Here is an 18,225-nt window from a genome sequence, read left to right on the forward strand (position 1 = left end):
CCCCGATAGGCATGCCTACCACCACACTCTCTGCCCATGTTCGCTGCTTGGAGTTGGAGAGTCCCTTGACGAGTCCCGCATCCGAACTTTCTTTCCTCGCTTCTCATGCCAAGGGTGGCAGGCATGGCGTGCAGAAGAATCACCTGCAGGCCTTTTTTTCTCCTGCGGGATACGGTGAGCGAATGCCGTGTTCCTGGCGTTCCTGCGCAATCATGGGACTAGCAACGTCTTGCGTCCTGAGCTGCCGGCGTGGGTTATTGTCCTCTTGGGCAGCTGCGTGTTTTAAATAGAATACCACCTTTTTTCGGCCGGCTTGCTATTCGTAGTTGTTGCTGAGAGGGAAGAGGTAGGCTTGGTTTGCTACGTGTATATACAAAGCCTTCCGGTTCCCCCGCGAGCGATCGTCGCACACATATTTGAAGCGGTCAAGAATTTGCGCACCCATCCCACTTATTCTCGCCCGTCCACACAGTCGTTTTCATGGACGTACCACATTCGCTCTAATAACTAGAATATAACTAGAATATTAATTCTGTCACTCGCTATATCGCAACGGCGTACCGTCGTTGAAACAACCAGCACACAACATGATGATCCCTCTACTCAATACGAGATCCGGCGCAAAGACCGACTCCGATCCCGTAGCTGCCGACTTCACCGCCGGACCGACCACCGGCGGCGGCCCTAGCCAACAAACTCTCATCATCGTCTCCACAATCCTCGGCTCCGCGTTTCTCCTCGTCATCGCCATCGCAGTCTACTGCACGATAACTCGTCGCCGTCGCAAGAGGGAATTCGCAGAAGAGTACAAAAATGCTTGTCTACGGGACCCAGATCTCACGTGGGAGGAGTACACCCGACGAACAAAACTCACGCAATCACGCATTATGCTGGCCGAGGAGGAGTTGAGGGACACGATCATCCGCAAGTCGCTACAGAATAGGTCATCCGTCACCGTCACACCCGTCGCCGGCTTCACCGCCGCCACCCCGGACACACCCACCGAGCCCGTCTCACCACCCGCCAGGACACGATCTAGGACGTGGCATGGGCGCAGCAGATCCAAGACGAGCATCGACGCGGAGGAAGGCGAAGGATTACTCATGTCTCTTCGAGGCGACTGGACCGAGCACGAAGCGCGCGTCGAGAGGACGTGGCAGCTTCTTCACAAGAAGTACCCCACGAGGCGGGTGACGCTACCGGTGGAAGAGGAGTCTGGCGGTCCGATACGGCCGCCTACGATCCGGTTGAAGACGCCGCCATTGCTTTCGCATCCCATGTTCCGGGGTTGGAATGCGGAGAACACGGTGAAGCACTCGAGTTTACCGACTTTACCGACTGAGTTGGAGAAGATGAGGCCCGCCCAAATTTGATGGAGTAATGTATCAGGAGTAATGTTATTGTCTATAATGTCTATGACGTATTAACGAATAATGGAATTGGCCCGGAGTTGGTCCAAGGTGGCGCTTGGTCACGGTATATATGGAGGGTCTAGGTGACTGAGATATCAACAGAACAAGGCCGTAGACTACAAGATTTGAGATCTTGAAAATTCAATCGCAACATTTATGGAACGGTCTCTGAGAACGAAACGATTGAACTGATGCATTATTCAAAATATCGATCATCGAATCGACAGTCATTATCATGTGGAATTAGAAGCAACAAACCGATGCTAGGAATTAAAGCCCCATTGATGGCCTAGTGGTAAGGATCGCGAACGCTATTACCAGTCAAAAGACAGGCCTAGCCATAGTCCGGGCTTTGGACGAGGACTGCTGTCGTAAGAAAGTGCCAGTAATAGAGTCATAATGCCCCTCACTGCGGCAAATGCGATTGAAAATCAGCAGAAGGTTCGAGGTTCGAGAAAATCGTATTCGTATTCCCACTCACGGACTAGGGGTCTTCCGAATTCGAAGACTCCGATCACATTTGAGTTCTGGCACTAGCAGTGATCATCAGAGGTCCTGCCAGATCACTCACCCCCACGCTGATCAGTTCCGGCAAGACCCCGTGAAAGCTTCCATTGGTAGCAAGACCTCTCTCCATAGGATCAGCTAGCTGAAAGTCAAACTCGCGCAACAAGGTGCTGGTCAGCTTGTAGATGTTGGATTGTGCCAACGTCTTGCCAAGACACTGGCGACCACCCAGGCCGAAATGCATCAGGTAACGGGCGCGCGCAGCTGTCTCTGGTTGATCCCACCTTGACGGGTCAAAGACGCCGTGGTCGTCGCCCCATACTTGCGGATTGTGATGGAATGCGTGGTTGCACACTGCCACGGATGTCTATGACTCACAATATTAGCTCGATGAATTCACCACTGTGAGTAGCTCGTTAGGCAGAGTAAGTTTCTTTAGGCGAAGTCTAAAGAACATTAGTTCGATCTTACCCCTTGTTTGATGTGACGGCCCGCGACCATGATTCCTTCGGGAGCTGTCACACGTCTCGCCAGCGGCATCGTGAAGACAGGGGTTATACGATAGTTCTCCTTGACACATGTCCGCAGAAATGGTAGGGAGCTTTCTACTTCTGTGATTGAGTAGGCATCTTTCCCGTTGTCCAGAGAAGTCAGGTTCTCGTCCACTTCCTGTACACACTTGCTAAGTGCCTTTGGGTTGTGTAGCAAGTTCCAAAAGAGAAGCGTCGTGGTTGCGCTGGTTGTGTGCGTTCCGGCAATGCTATGAGATGGAGTCAGCATGAGCCGTTTGTGCAAACTCCCGCGTGCCTGAAGTTGGACCTACATCATTCCGAATGCCTCGGCCTCCAGATCAACTCTTGCAATCTTCTCTCCTGTGTCGGGATGTCGAGCTAAGATGAGACTGGTCAAAATGTCTTTCCTCTGCACCTTACCCTTGTTCTCGTCTTCTTCAACCTCCGCCACTCGTCTCTGAACACACTCAGCCGCTAGCCCTGCACACTTGGCCCGTCCCGCGAACAAATTCTGCAGACCGGCGCTAGGTATTCGTGGTAGCCATTGCTTGAGGGTTTGCGTCATGGCCGGCCACGCTCCCAAAGTCGAGCCCAGAAGCGTATGTGGGATGACGGGCGGTACACGAGACTCGTCGCCAGAGGCCTGGACCCCAAAGGAGCGACTGAAAGCTAGCTCGCCTAACACGTCAATGGTGTAGAAGTGCAGGAGCTTCTTGAGATCAAAAGCCTCTCCGGTCTTTGCGAATCGTGCGATCTTATCACGCAGGATCTTGATGTTCTGGTCCAAGTACTGTTCCATTCCCTTCACGCTGGTGATGGAGAAGCTGTGTGACATGTGGCGTCGCCTGATTGAGTGTAGCTAAGTACACATTAGTCCAAAGCTTGTTGATTGTATAGAGGCGTTTCATCCGTACCTCTGTGGATCTCATGCCAAAGATATTTGGGGTCTTGGAGCCGAAGGCATCGTAGTACTCCGTCTTTGGCATCCGCTGGCCACCCTTCTGATACACCAGAGGGACGACCTCTTCGGCAGTGATGCTCAACTTGTCCGGTCCATATCTGACGAACTCACCGTACTTCTCGTGAAGCTCGGTCAAGTTGTACGGTTGCTTTAAAGACAGGAACTGATTGACCTGCCACAGATCCGTGACAGATGCCCAGAATGGGCCTGGATAGCCAGCTAAGGGGTGGACGAATCTCTGATAGGCAACATAGATCACGGCGCCAGTTACCGCGAGACCCAAAAGGAATCCTGAAAAGGTAATCTGAACATAGTCTGAATCAAGTATGGAGGATCTCATCTTGTACTCAGCGTGCCCAATCGTGATCTTGTAATTTGCAATGAAAATGATTGAAAACGGGTGTGAGGAAGTTGTGCTTATGATGTAGCTCCGGCCCCGCGTTGACGGAGGATAAATACCGTCCGAACCGCATCTGCCGAACTCTCCCCGCACCAATACTCCCGATCAATCCGAAACTCGCGGAGGGAGAGCACTCACTGAAAGCCTTACAATTGAGTGAGTCCAAAGTCGGGGTAGGTTGATGAGGGGAAGACAAGGATATTGCTTCAAAGATCGAGCATAGACCCATGCTTCGCTAGTTCTGGTCGACGGGTAAAGGAGGCGGCTTTTCCTTGCTAGCTGAGTATTGTCAACTAAAGCATTGTTTGGTCTATACTAAATCCACTTGTAAGTTGAAACTATGAAAATTCCCAACACCATGCACGCTCATATCTGTCAGTAATGTGGTTGTCGTTGAGCAATACCCACATTTGACCAACATTGAACGTTAAGTTTAGCTAGCATTGAACAGCGTTTCGATCACGGGAGGAAAAGGATGAACTTCCCACCCCAAATCAAACCCGACAACTCAATGAGACTCGTTCCATCATACCACTGCATATTGACCTTGGGTTGAAAGTGAAGCTCTCAAAATTCCAAAAATGAAACCGACCTACGTAGGGATCGAACCTACAATCTTCACAGTATGACTAGGAAGCCGAAATGTGACGCGATGCCATTTCGCCAGCAGGCCTGGTCGATGGAGTTTCGGCTGAAACGAACGCTCATATACCCCATCTAACCGACGAGCTTGGACCAGTCCAGTCCCTGGATCTCTAAAGAAGGCTGCATGTAAGTGGGTTAGCGAGCAGTTGGGGCTTCATAGCTGTAACCTTGTCATGTAATTTACGATGATGCAGCAGCTCTAAAAGAAGAAAGAGACTAATCGTTGAGGCTGACAATCTCCTTGAAGTATCGGCGAAGGAGCGAGATCTACACCGGCAGTGCGCATGCGGGTGTAAGACAAATCATGCGGACCGCTCCGTGTGCCGACGGACACCCGCTGACTGCCACTTTTCGGTTGGTGCTGAAGCCTGCCGGCATGCCGTCGTCTCCGTTCCGCATCGCAGAACATGAGAATAGTATTTGTCTAAGTGCATCCGAGTCTAGCAATGTTATGTTGATAAGTAAAGTAAGCCCTGGGTATTCTTACATGTCTTAAAAATTCTCCCGCTGTTCTCTTTACCTTGGCTCAGGCGTGTGTTTCTCCAACTTTCCAGATTCTAACCTCGTTAAATCACCACCACCATCTCTTTTCTAACCGCCACAATGACGAGCATCCGCAAAGTCATCATCTCACAGTACGGCGACGTCGACGTGATCAAAGTAGTCACAGATGTCTGCCCTCCACCGCCCCCCGGCGAAATCCAAATCGCCACAGAATACTCAGGCTTCTCCGGCGCAGACGTCAACATGCGCAAGGGCATCTACCCCTTCATGAAGAAAGCGCCCCTCACACCAGGCTACTGCCTCGTCGGCACCGTCCGGGCTCTCGGCGAAGGCTCCAAGAACTTTCAAATAGGCGACGTCGTTGCCGTCCTGACCAAATACGACTCCGAGGCGGAGCTTGTCAACCAGCCGGAGAAGTACTGCATCCGCGTGCCCGACGGCGTGGATCACCGCCAGGCGACGGCGCTCATTTGCGACTGGAATACCGCGTACGGCATGGTGATGCACTCGGCGAGGGTATCCAAGGGCCAGCGGGTGTTTGTGCACGGGATGAGCGGCGCGGTGGGGTTCGCGCTCATGAAGCTTGCGCAGCTGCAGGGGGCCACGGTCTACGGTACCGCAAGCCAGCGGAACCACATTGACGTTCGGCGCGAGGGCGGTATCCCGTTCGTATACAGCGACAAGAACTGGATGAAGGAGATGAACGCCCTGGGCGGCGCGCATGCTGTGTTTGACCCGCTTGGGTTTGAGAGCTTTGACGAGAGCTACTCCATTCTCGCGGAGGACGGCACGCTTGTTGGGTTCGGGAATAACAAGGCTTCGCTGAACGAGGGCGCGCCTCCTCGGAACCCGACGGGTGCGCTGTTGAAGCTGTTCGCGAGAAACTTGAACTTGTTGACCAAGAGGAGCACGACTTTCTACGCTTTGAACAGGGACTCTGCAACGTATGTGCCTAATGTCACGGCGTTATTGGATATGTTGAGGACGGGGACGATTACGGTGCCAATCAAGTGTGTTTGGGACATGGAGGATATCCAGACTGCGCATCGGCAATGGGGTGGTGGAAGTGGTGTTGGATCTTTGTTGATCAAGGTAGCCAAGAACTAGGGTCTGGCAAGAGGTTATCAGGAGATCTTGTCTTTGTTCGCGACTCGGAGTGCGTTTTTGATAATGGGGAGTTTGGGTAGAATCTACAGCCGTAGTGCGTAAATGACCTCGTTCTTACGCAAATTGTGTTCACTTTTATCGGAGAGACCCGTAGAAGCAATTGGATGGGATGGATACTTCTGTACTATGAAAACCATCATGAAGCTTCTCAAAATGGAAATATTCGCCTCCATTCGCAACCTTCCGTTGGGAGAAGGTTTCGGCGCACCCACGTAGTGCCCGGCCCTCCACTATCCGGATTTCGGCCCCGCCATCTTGGTTTACATTCGACTGATGTCGCAATTCAAAACAGTCAAGATAGGCAAGATCCGATAGAGCCGGTGTTGGATTTATAATACAAGTTCTGGTATTTGCAGAAGGCTCCTGAAGGGAAAAACTAAAGTGAACATTGAAGGTCTGAGATCATCATCTTCAAGTGCACTGGTTCTCGGGAAGAACTTCCGAGGTCCGCCAGATTGCAGCCAATGTATTATGACATCCGCATAGCTTACTCTAATCCCCACGTTACGATGTCCAGGAACAAGGCTGCTTGGCTCACACGTGCAAAGACGTACCCACTCAAGGTCGACGATGCCCCATTCCCGACTGCCGGACCCGGTGAGGTTGTCATCAAAAACGTCGTGACTGCTCTGGTAAGCAATATGTCTCACTTACGTCTATTGCTACCGAGGATCTTTCTCTGACGCCCTAGCAATAGAATCCTGCCGAATGGAAGATCCAGTAGGTAATCCGTACGATTCAAATTAGGGTAATGATGCCTGACATGGCTCAGAGATATGGGCATCATTGTGCAGAATTATCCCACCATTCTTGGGGCAGACGCAGCAGGCTTTATCGAAGAAATTGGCGACGGCGTGACACATCTCAAGAGAGGACAGCGGGTCATAGGGTGCGCCATCATCCCCTGTCTATAAATGCGGTGCCCCCGGCGAGACTAACCTACCTAATCATTTGGTCTATTGTCAGTCAATCTTCACTAACACCATGTGTAGGTACTGCACCGGGCTAGGCAAGCAGAACCACGAATTTGGAACATTTCAGCTCTACAGTAAAGCAGACGCGAACCTCATCTCACCCATCCCAGATGACATGAGCTTCGAAAGCGCCTCAGCCCTACCTCTCGCCATCGCAACAGCCGCGGTAGGACTCTACAAGAAGCAGCATCTCGGCCTACCCCTGCCATCTCTCAACACTCGCCGAACGGGCAAGACGATCCTCATATGGGGCGGCGCATCGTCCGTAGGAGGCACCGCAGTGCAGTTGGCCGTCGCATCAGGGCTCAGAGTCGTTGCCACGGCTTCACAGCGCAGCTTTGACAAGGTATTGGAGCTGGGCGCCGAGGTGGTTCTGGATTACCACTCTGATACTCTTGTCCACGACGCGCTGAAGGCGTTGTCTGGGGCAGATCTTGTCGGCGTGTACGACGCGATCTCGGGCCCAGAGTCGTTGAGCCCCATTGGTGCTATCTTGGATCAAATTGGGCGACGCAGGGTCACTGTTGTGTTACCAACGGAGCGCGACTATGGGAAGAACGTGGAGATAAGCATGAGTAAGTTGGCTCCGAATGCCATGGTGAACGAATGCTGATCTTTTTGCAGTGACTGCCTACCATATAACACAGGATCCAGAGGAAGTGCAGAATCCCGTGTGGAGAGACTTTGTCCCTGGTGCTCTTAGGAATGGCCAGCTGAAGCCGAAGCCGGACGCCGAGGTCGTCGGCAAGGGACTCGAGTCGATCCAAGCGGGACTTGATGTGTTGAAGCAGGGCGTATCTGCTAAGAAGTTGGTGATCCAGCTCTGAGACTACTCACATGCAAAAGTAGTTATTGGCCTGTTCTTGTTTTCCTTATCTGCATGAAGAGCTTTGGCGGCCACAAGCAGCTTCATGCAAGATGCAATTGAGTTGATCTCATCTTTCTCGCCTGAAACATGAAGGTTGGCACTAGTGCAAAGGCATGAAATTGTTCAGAGGAAAGAAACATGTATCCCTTTTAATTCCTGGTTTCACATGTGAATAAGCAACGCAAAAGATGAATCAGTTGGTGTTCCGATCTGCTTTTGTTGTGGATGAAAAGAGACCTTGATGACTTTCCTCATCGTGCTCACCTTGATTGCCGCCATCGGTGAGGGTCAGGTGAACAGGTGTGTCAGATGGGAATAGCGACGGCGGGATTGGCTCGGTCGACACCGATCTTGGAGACAAGCTATGAAAACAAGTGGAGACGGAGCGGAGGGACGGACTTCGGGGTGGGAGATGATCCATGTCATCAGTACATGGCACGTGCCTGCACCAAATGCAGCCAATTGTGGAGGGGGAGCCGTGCGTGCTTGCCCCGCCATGGAGCCATTCCGCATGTCGCAGCTGCAGCAGGCAGGCAGCTCCCACTTTGGTGCTTTCCCATGCTGACAGTCAGGTTCCAGGCGCAGGCGCACTTTCTCCGAAGCAGCCGGCACACCGCACACCGTCAGACGATGACATACCACCGCAGTACGTACCGTGAACCCCTCCATTCTCCAGATTCGGCCCAAAACCAAGGCCAAGGCCGTGAGCTGGCTGCGCTCGGCCGATGCTGCAGACTCAAACCAGTTACCAGACCAGACCAGGCAAGACACCGGACCATGTCTCTACCGCAACTCTGAGTCTGTACTGTGTAGATTCTTTCCCTGCTGTTCGTTGTGTTACCTCATGCCCTCCTCCACTTTGAGCAGGGTACATACTCCTTTGACGCCTCACCAAGCCTGTTCGGATAGCTTCAAAGGCAACACTCTGCCGCCCATTTACCGCCTCATACCCTCGTACGTGACCTTACCTTGCTCGACCTAACTCTGCTGGCCGAACCACAGCTTGACACCTTCAACCGCGATGACGCCGTATGCATAGCAGCTTCAAACTCCTACAAGGCACCCAAGCACACCTAACCCGTCCTACGAACATCGACACTCCTACCCTCGACTTCCTTTTCTTCCAGCTTACATTCTGACGAACTTCGAACCTTTCTCCGTTGCCCTGCCCTCTCGGTGGCACTGATCGACCGTCTCCTCCCCCGACCCTCCGACCCCGCCGCGCCAGGCATCACCCTGGCTGTCGACCGTCCAGCTGCTCGTCTCACATGCTAGTTCGCACGCGACGTCACGGCCAACTCTTTCACCACCGCGCAACGAAGGTCTCGTCTCTAAGAAGCCCTGAAGCGATATCCCATACGTTTCGGGTGGTTTCCATCCTTCCAACGCCATCCTCATGCCTCTTGAATCTCCCCTTCACGGCTACGACCGAACGAATAATCCCATAACCGCCATCATGGCGACCGACGTCCACAAAACCGATGCGAAAGGCGATGCGAAGAGCGATATCAAGGTTCCTGCGCCAGCTCCCAACGCGGGCTTGGTCAGAAAACCAAGCGATCCTCATCCGGCTGGTCGCGTCAAACACAGCCTAGTAGTGCAGGTCCTTCGGGGCTTCTCGTTCGGCGTTTACTTTGCTGCTTGTTGCCTTGCGTGCGTTCCCCACAGAGCTGCTTGGTCAACCTTTGCGACAGCGTTTTTCTAACATGTTTCGCGCGCAGCATCATCACGACCCAAATCTTGGGCGTTCCACTATATTGGGCGAATCGCGACATGTTCTACTCCTACATGGCGCTCACGAAGCAGTCCTTTGGCCTGACTATCACCGCCATGACCCATATTTGGAGCAGTACTACCATCAGAATAAGCGGCGATGCGTCGATGAACGGGCAGATCCAGAAGACGGCGGACGGAAGGGTCCAGTTCAACTTTCCAGAGCGAGTGGTGCTCATCGCGAACCATCAGGTAATACGATGCACCTTGTCTTTACCACAGTTGTGATGTGGAATATGGGGATACTGACGGTGCTGGATAGATCTACACCGATTGGCTCTACCTATGGTGGGTGGCCTACGCGAACTCTCCGAGCATGCATGGACACATCTACATCATTCTCAAGGAATCTCTCAAGTACATCCCCGGAGTTGGCGCCGGCATGATGTTCTACGGCTTCATCTTCATGTCGCGCAAGATGTCGACCGACCAGCCGCGACTCGCGCACCGACTTCAGAAGCTGAAGAAGCAACACGTTGGTGCCAACGGGAACAAGTATCTCGATCCCATGTGGCTCTTACTCTTCCCCGAGGGTACGAACTTGTCCACCAATGGTCGCAGGAAATCGGCGGCTTGGGCCAAAAAGAACGACCTTAAGGATCCCGAACACGTCCTGCTGCCCCGGAGCACAGGCACGTTCTTCTGCTTGAACGAGCTGAAAGGTTCGCTCGACTACGTTTACGACTGCACAGTCGCGTACGAAGGAGTTCCGTAAGTGAAGACTTCTCCACGCATTCGTTTGCAACATTTTACACGACACACACTGACAGCATTCCAGCCGTGGCAAGTTCGGCGATCAGTTCTTCACTCTCACTAGCACCTACTTCCAAGGTCGCCCCCCCAAGTCGGTCAACTTCCACTGGCGTCGCTTCCGCCTCGCCGATATTCCTCTGGACGACGCCAAAGTTTTTGACACTTGGCTGCGCGAGCGGTGGTACGAGAAGGACGCCATCATGGAAGAGTACCTGTCCACGGGACGCTTCCCCGCGAGCCAGGACCTCAAGGGTGGCTTCGTCGAGACGGAGGTCCGCTTGAAGAGCTGGATCGAACTCGGACAGATCTTTGTCGTGCTCGGCATTGCCGGCCTCGTTTTGCGCATTGTCGCCAACTCTATCACTAGATTCGCCTCGGTTCTCTAGAGCAGAGGAGCATAGCTGCTTCGAAAGACTCAAAGAATCAGTCCGTGTTTGGGGCTATCTTCTGTTCATTGGCGATTGGTTACAGGTACATGAGCTGCGGCAAGGTTATCATCAGAAAGGCTGTGACTTACGGTAGCGATTGAACTTTGGGACATGGGAGCTTCGGCTTGAGTTTAAAGGCGTCCTTGGAGTATCCGGCGTTGAGCTCTTCAGATTCCTTCTTTGATACGAGATACAAGCCACAGTGCGTCATCTCCACCAGCCTTTAACCTCATTGTGATCGTTGTCCCTTTCCATCCACATCTTTTGGTAAACTCGAAAGACTGATGCTGGAGGGCGGATTTACGCCGGGGCAGATATCCTAGCTTTTGGTCAGTACGTGTTCAGGTCTGCCTGGCCCCCCGCCCTACCGAAGTGATGCGATAGGCCATGTCGGTCGCCATACTCATGGCGCTACGCGGCACCTTCATGCCCGATCTACGAAGTATCCTTCCAATAGTTACGATGGGAGCAGTTATCTTGGCATCTTTCGCCGTAAAAAGTCGATGAGGTGGAGTCTTGTGCTTGGGTCGGCCTGACAACAAATACGAGAGCTATTTGTTGATAATATGCGGTGGGTTTGAGAAGCTCGAGATGTCCACCAGCCTTAAGGGACTCGTGGTACGGAGAGGCTCCCTCATGAAGCTGGGCTAGGCGCGCTCGGTCTATCATAGTAGGGTCTTGTTAAGTTGGATTCAAGGTACCATGAGACGAAGATCATGTATCGGACGGTGACGACCTTGTGCATGTGGTATGGGTGGCACGCGAGGATGATGAGGTAGGCGGTTGGAAACCCACGTTTCGATATTAGGCTGTTGCTCTCTTTCAATACACCCAAGGTAGAATACATAGTACTAGATGATGAGACTTTTCAATCACTGTTGGGAAAGATTGTCTGAGCGCGAGGCAATGCGTCTCTCTAGGTATCTTGTAAGTTCATAATGAAGCCGCGCTATCGGTCGGGAATTTCGAGGCTGATGGACTGGAGGACTGTAACCTGCTGGTGAATGCTATTTCAGACGGAAGCAAGGCCGTTCCGGCGTACCCATGCCTCTAGCAGTCAAGTTAATAGCCCGAATGTTACCTCGGTCACTGAAAGGTGCGGTCTGTAGCTTGAAGTAGTGGAAGCTGTAAAGGGGGCCTCATTAGGCCTGCCTGCACATCACTCACTTGTGAAGAGCTGGCCTGTTCCGAAGGCAAAGATGGCAATGCCATCCAATCGGACTAAAGAGGACAATGCCATGTTGCTCACAAATGATACCTGTCAAACATCCTGATCTTCAGCTTGATTATACACAGGTAGCTAGGCCCTACCCAGGTGACCTTTTCCCAAGTACTGCGCAAGTTACATGGGCCTCTTATTCCACGAAGTCGCTGGTCGAGGTACACTCAAAGAAGTTTCTGGAGGACGCCATGCCAGCGAATACTTTAACGAGTACACCTACGAGCTCTCATTTGCTGAGTCTCAATAGCTTGGCAGCTGATCAGTGATCTGTGATGATTATGGGTGATAGATTCGTTGAGATGACGGCCCAACAAGTGTCAGGGGTCTCGATGCTACCTAGGCTCCATGGAGGGACTTGAGGCATAAGCCTGATGGCCTACTGACTGCGGCTGTTGACCATGCCGCTTGGACACTGAGTCCTTGATAATGGGTCAATTTTTGCGGAGGGAAGTGCATACTTTACTGAAGTCTCACGCCCACACCGTCCCGCGTCGGCATGTGGGCAACGGCGGCAAGACGCACCCTGGCCTGAACGGAAGCCTCTTCCAACACCAACCTGGTGGTATTCACGGACCTTGTCCGTGAATACAACAATTCTCCGACTCACACTTCGGGTGCCCTTACATGTAAATACACCCTCTGGGGACTTGCAGGCTGGACCTCACAGTACCTGGTTGCTTCAGACCAAACACACAATAGCAGGCTGGGCTTTTGGCTTCAGTTAGCAGGCCTGCGCTGCCCACTCAGCAAGCCAGACCTTCGCAAGATGCGCAAGGTGACCACGATACGTCCAGCCTGAGTATGAACGCACATCAAACATGACGCTCCCGTGCCGTCAAAGTCGGTCTGCCCCCGTGGGCGGTAATGAACGGGCTGCATGACTCGACTTTCTCGGTGCGATCTTGCCGATCTGGGAAGTATTTTAACGAAACCTGTGGATTTTTGACATGGGGCAACTACCGAGAGGGGCTTTGAGTCTGAATGAAGATAGCAGATCATAGACTGGTGGAGAAGCCGGACATGAGCCGTCACTCTTGATGCGGACAGTGGATGGATGTGGCTGGAGGCACGTGGACTTGATCAGGAATTGTAAGGTGATTTGCTACTTTCACGGCAGGCAATTGAAGTCATTATGGTTTCCGTATCATTTGCATTGTTGATTCGCATCATTTCCCCAAAAACAATGTTGTCAATCACTCCAGTCCACTTCCTGTTTCCCACGCTGTAAAGTATAGTCCCCCGTCCACAAGGAACCCTACGACTTAAGGTAGTTTGAACATCACGCGAGGCCTGTGTCCTGATACCTCTTGCCAGCCTCTTCCTGTCCGTCATATTTCATCATTCCTTGCCTGTCTCTCGTGTTGCATCGTTTTGTGAACTGAGGGGAGATGACTGAGAATTCGACCGTCTTGGCCGAGGACCGCCGCTGTGTTGGGCCGTCTTCAGTCTTTTGTACTCGGCGACTATTCTGATGAAAGTTTGCTGCGGTATTGAGATGTCCTCTTCTAGTTCGATGACGATATTTTGGCCGTCTTGAAACATGTACACCCCTGGCCGTTCGCGAAGCTCCTGTTTGACTGCTGGGTATAGGCGGCTTAGCGCATTCTCCTCGTCTTCGGTCAGTCTTCGATACTCGCGTTGAGTGTTGCTCATGTTTCTGTGATTCCGTGATTGGACGAAGGACGGTTGTTCTGGAGTTGAGATCGAAGTGGCGGGCTCTTTTGGGAAATGGCATTTGCATCCACGGAAATGCCGTGTACTTTCGGCTTCATTTATTCATTTTCTGGCCCTGAATTGAAGACCTCCCTCATGATAGATGGTAGCTCATTGCAATGTTCTCGCGAGTCAACTTGCGAACGGGCACTTTTCAGCTCTCGAGCAATGTTGAAGATTGCAAATAAGCAACATTCCTCGTTCAGCGAATGCCAGTGAAGGATGAGAGTTCAGACAAAACCGGTGAACAAGCGTCAGAACTTACGGTCAATCCGCCGGGCGATGCTGGTCCGAGACCCTGTCAGTGGCTTGCAAGGGCGGCCAGCCATCCCATGCTTCTGAGGCGCTCCAGGGCACGGCCAGTTGGGCAGAATTAATACCCGCCCAACAGGGCGTCCACGAGACCCTTGCTAGGGTAATTTCTGGATGTTAAAGTGCTTCGATTGGCAACCGGTGGGAGAAGAATGATCTTCGTGGCGCGCATCTCGGTGAGCTCCCTGGCCTACTCGTGTTTCTATCCATGCCTGTCATTTGTCCCGCGGCCTATGCTCATGTCTATCCAACGCGGATTGATACCTCATGATAACAGGATTGACTTGTTATATCCGGTGGCGAACCTTACCGATTCATGATAGTTCCGACTTCAAGTTGTCTCGTGTCATGTTGCTGGGGATCTGGTGCTACTTCAGCCTTCGCCCTATCCTGGGATTCAGGCATGGGTCGAGATCCAGCTGCTTACACGCAGGTAGGCTACGAGAGTCCGTAATGCTTCTAATTCCTCCAATCGGGGCAAACTTTTACGGCTGGGTTCGAAGTTTCTAGTGAATTTCTATCGTAGTATTTACAAACCTCCAGCTGAGCCATCCCTATTGCCGGTCTTCCTCCGTACATGTCGTTGCCGTACACCACGATGGAACGTTCCAGTCTGGAAATTCGTCGGCAACTTCCCGTATTGCAGCCCCAATCAGCGCCTGAAGGTCTCTGCAATAATTCTCAGTCTCTCGAAACACGGACACAGCTTTACTGCGCACAAACACGATTCCCTTCAGCCCCGGCATACGCCGTGGAAGTTGACGAATGGTCCGCGTAACCAGTTCAGAGACGAAGCCCCTGTCGAGTCCGTTTCCGAAAACGGAATCGTCGATGGCCAAGTAGCGGACGTCCATCAGATCTGACGCATCGCACAAAGACATGGCTGTAAAGTACTGTGCGGATGCCGCCATGAAACCTTTTAGTGGACCAAAGTGTAAGACGTCGACTTCGGGGTTGAAGTAAATCTTTGGTACTCCAGCTATTCCGAATTTCAAGTTACCATAGAATCGTATGGCTTCTTGTCTTGATTCGCGGCAAGCGTGTAAGATGGCCGGGACTTTTGCTGGAGAAGTTCCCCAGGTTGAATGGGATGTGTCGCATCGAATCGAAACTGTTCGGGTGTTTGGTAAGCTTAAGAGCCATATTCTCATTCGAAGCTTGGTCGGCAGCCTGGGGAATGGATGCTTCATGTTGTAAGTTAGTGAGTCCCAAGATCCCAAAGGTCGTGTGGTGCGCAAAGTGTGTACTTGACTTACAAACACCATATCTGCCTCACTGTGATGATCTTCGGCCATATCTGTTGATGCAAGTTGTGTACCGAAAGGAGTCATGTTACTCGTGTGGAATGCAAGTAATGGAGGGCACGCTCATCATGGCCAAAAGTTGGAATGCTGTCATGTATTACAGACATCTTCAATGCACACGTTACCGCGATATTGGGTATTGATCCTCACAAATCTGTTGATGTTTTATCTCATCTTGAGAGACACCTTTAGCCAAAGCTTGAGTCGTGTGATCGCAGCCCTACGGCGAGCTGAGTCTGTCTTGCGAAGGGATTACGGGCTTCGTCGATAACACGGCTCGATAGCTGTTCCAGGAATATTGAATCTTGATTTGCCTGTCAAGCTGAAGCTAACATCGAGATGAAATATAAGGAAAAGAAAAGAGAAACGATAATCAATTTCTGAGAGGACCAGTTACAGGAATAACTGGGCAAATCACCCTTCTGGGCCGCCATGTCAAATTCACCGGTAGGAGATGACTTGCAGTTTCCCCCCAACCAACGGTCTCTTGATCGTAACCACAATCATAAATCATATTGCACTTCATGCGAAGTCGCTTACTCGGAGCCACGATTGGGCTGCGATGAGGCACTTATTCTTAAGCGTCTCTAGAGCCCTTGATTCTGGACGGTTGGTATCACCGTATTACAATAGCAGCTAACTTATCTGAACGGATCGGACTTCGAATCCAAGTCAGAGAAGAGGCCTCATAATACCAACGACAGAAACAGACACGCAGTCTGACATGCCATTGGGCAGCGTGACCGGGGTCAGTCGGACCCGCACTTTTGCGCTCAGGCAAAAGTAGCAAATAGCAAACCAACATTTCTTCGGGTCTGTCCAAATCAAGACGGCGGCAGAACGGCAGAGAAGTTACAGGGACATTAAGTGATAATCGCCCCATTTCTGTCACCTGTCAGAATATAAGCCATAACGGGCTGAACTCTACGTAGCACCACGTACATGGGTCCATCTTGTGGCGTTGAATCGGTGAGCTAGAACCCTCTATCCTGGGCATTAGATTGGAAGGCATCTCCGGGTCCCGACCGCCTGGTCAAAGGATCCATGGACGATCTGCCTAGCTTGGGCTTACAAACCTTGATTTTAGCCCTCGAGCAGGAATCCGTGGATTTTGCCCGGTGATCAAGGAGGGCGCTGTCGGAAATGGCGTGATTTTTCTCATGTGGGAAAGGTTGGTTTCAAATCAGCCCGGCAGGTGAAGTTCTTAGAAGCTCTACATATGCCTGAACGCCGACTCCAACGCTCGGGTCCTTGGGAAGAAAGGGAAAACAACACTGTTAGGCACGAGGTGGCTGGCTAAAGAACCCCTAAATTATTGAAACGATTCAGAGTAGTGCCAGCCACACCGTCACAAAACGTCATTTCTTGGGCAATGTCAGCCCACAGTCTTGTCTACTACATCTATTTCAAATTATCTATTGATTGGCAGTTCTCCCTATGTGTATGGCCTTAGGTAGGCTTGAGAGAAAGGTCGAAAGAACAATTGCAGCATTCGAGAAGTTTGAGGGATGGACACAACATCGGAGAAACATCCCTCGTCGCCTCAGAATGATTTCGGTACCTACTTGCCTTAATTGGAGGAGCAAGTCGCGTACCAAGTTTCATGAAGTTTAGGCTCGCCATATCGTCTACACCCGACAGATCCCGACGTAACCGGCTTATGCTATCAAATGATGCATATCATGGTGGATGTAGCTTGACGGGAAATTTTCGTCACGAGTCGTGCATAGGTCCACCGCCTCTTGACGGATATGTAGTCGGATTCAACGGATAACAGATTAAGGTACTGGGCAAATTTGAAGAGCATATAACATAGAGCAATCTCCCTCTGCCACTTCCAACATTACTAAGACTGACGGAACTCATTTGCTCATCGGCTGACTTGAAGTCAAATTCGGACCAAATTCCGCTGCGAGTCCAGGGCGCGTGGGACACGAGGGGCTGGCAGGTTGGCCTACACTTCTCCACAGGCGGAACATGGGTTAGGATTGGAGATAGCGCCCCCGGTCTCTTCTCAAAGGTTTGACTTGCCCAACGTGGCAAAACTTTTCAGAATATTCCACAAGTAGAAACAGGCGTGAGCTTGGCGTGACTGCTACGGTGTTCACGCCCAAGGGTTTCAAACTTACGACCACAGCAGCACCAGGCAGTAAGCCCGTACCGATTATCTCTCAAACATCTGTACGCTCAGGGAATTATCCTCGCCAAGAAGACCTGGATCAAAGCCCGAACATGTTCCCGTTCAAGTGCAGAGTAGTGAAGATCAGAGAACGAGCTGGGACATGCGTACCAGTTGCTAGATTTAACTTGAGCCTTACTTTGCCTGATATTCTCATGAATAGATACAGCGCAGTCAGCCATGGATGGGTATGACTCTCGCGCGAGTCCAGTCGGGGACCATCGCGGCCGATTGGACTTCAAATCCAGCCCAATTCCTGGGCTTGACCTGTTGATCAGCGCCTCTTCTTCCGATCGTCATAGAAAAGTTATAAATGAAATAAATGTCGCTCTACAGTTCTTTCGACATAATACGCAATTCACCACTTTCCTACTGCGGCTTCACGCATATGAGCCTAGCATGGTTGAACAACTCGCAACCGGGAAGAAGCCCGGGAGCCACTTTGTTCATGTCCACATCAAGGACTAAGTATGGCGTGTCCCGTAGAAGTCGCAGATAAAGAATGATGCCAATGTCACGAAAGGCTACGAGGATATAAGCCATCTAAAAATCGTTACTAATCATATTGACCGAACTTTCGAAGCTCAAACA

At 51.6% G+C, this 18,225-nt stretch overlaps 7 protein-coding genes across 7 annotated transcripts; 4 read left to right on the forward strand and 3 right to left on the reverse strand.

The window, feature by feature from the left end:
• Window positions 1-587: 587 nt before the first annotated feature.
• On the forward strand, window positions 588-1,373 carry CPAR01_12047 (uncharacterized protein; the record flags this gene model as incomplete). The annotated part of the gene is made up of 1 exon (XM_060496305.1): window positions 588-1,373. The coding sequence occupies one exon, from the start codon at window positions 588-590 to the stop codon at window positions 1,371-1,373; it is 786 nt and encodes a 261-aa protein (XP_060345090.1).
• A 553-nt stretch (window positions 1,374-1,926) lies between these two features.
• Window positions 1,927-3,732, reverse strand: CPAR01_12048 (isotrichodermin C-15 hydroxylase; the record flags this gene model as incomplete). Its single annotated transcript, XM_060496306.1, has 4 exons — window positions 1,927-2,286; window positions 2,391-2,679; window positions 2,743-3,290; window positions 3,346-3,732. The coding sequence occupies 4 exons, from the start codon at window positions 3,730-3,732 to the stop codon at window positions 1,927-1,929; spliced, it is 1,584 nt and encodes a 527-aa protein (XP_060345091.1).
• Window positions 3,733-5,040: 1,308 nt separating this feature from the next.
• Window positions 5,041-6,048, forward strand: CPAR01_12049 (zinc-binding dehydrogenase; the record flags this gene model as incomplete). The annotated part of the gene is made up of 1 exon (XM_060496307.1): window positions 5,041-6,048. The coding sequence occupies one exon, from the start codon at window positions 5,041-5,043 to the stop codon at window positions 6,046-6,048; it is 1,008 nt and encodes a 335-aa protein (XP_060345092.1).
• A 569-nt stretch (window positions 6,049-6,617) lies between these two features.
• On the forward strand, window positions 6,618-7,909 carry CPAR01_12050 (uncharacterized protein; the record flags this gene model as incomplete). The annotated part of the gene is made up of 5 exons (XM_060496308.1): window positions 6,618-6,740; window positions 6,806-6,828; window positions 6,881-6,997; window positions 7,101-7,657; window positions 7,707-7,909. 5 exons carry the CDS (start codon window positions 6,618-6,620, stop codon window positions 7,907-7,909), a joined length of 1,023 nt encoding a protein of 340 aa, XP_060345093.1.
• A 1,497-nt stretch (window positions 7,910-9,406) lies between these two features.
• On the forward strand, window positions 9,407-10,862 carry CPAR01_12051 (acyltransferase; the record flags this gene model as incomplete). The annotated part of the gene is made up of 4 exons (XM_060496309.1): window positions 9,407-9,603; window positions 9,672-9,915; window positions 9,986-10,434; window positions 10,502-10,862. 4 exons carry the CDS (start codon window positions 9,407-9,409, stop codon window positions 10,860-10,862), a joined length of 1,251 nt encoding a protein of 416 aa, XP_060345094.1.
• Window positions 10,863-13,464: 2,602 nt separating this feature from the next.
• Window positions 13,465-13,779, reverse strand: CPAR01_12052 (uncharacterized protein; the record flags this gene model as incomplete). Its single annotated transcript, XM_060496310.1, has 1 exon — window positions 13,465-13,779. One exon carries the CDS (start codon window positions 13,777-13,779, stop codon window positions 13,465-13,467), a length of 315 nt encoding a protein of 104 aa, XP_060345095.1.
• Window positions 13,780-14,705: 926 nt separating this feature from the next.
• CPAR01_12053 (uncharacterized protein) lies at window positions 14,706-15,482 on the reverse strand (the record flags this gene model as incomplete). Its single annotated transcript, XM_060496311.1, has 2 exons — window positions 14,706-15,350; window positions 15,408-15,482. 2 exons carry the CDS (start codon window positions 15,480-15,482, stop codon window positions 14,706-14,708), a joined length of 720 nt encoding a protein of 239 aa, XP_060345096.1.
• Window positions 15,483-18,225: the final 2,743 nt, after the last annotated feature.

This window comes from Colletotrichum paranaense, assembly GCF_030867605.1.
Source record: "Colletotrichum paranaense strain IMI 384185 chromosome Unknown Scaffold_10.1, whole genome shotgun sequence".
Classification (NCBI taxonomy): domain Eukaryota; kingdom Fungi; phylum Ascomycota; class Sordariomycetes; order Glomerellales; family Glomerellaceae; genus Colletotrichum; species Colletotrichum paranaense.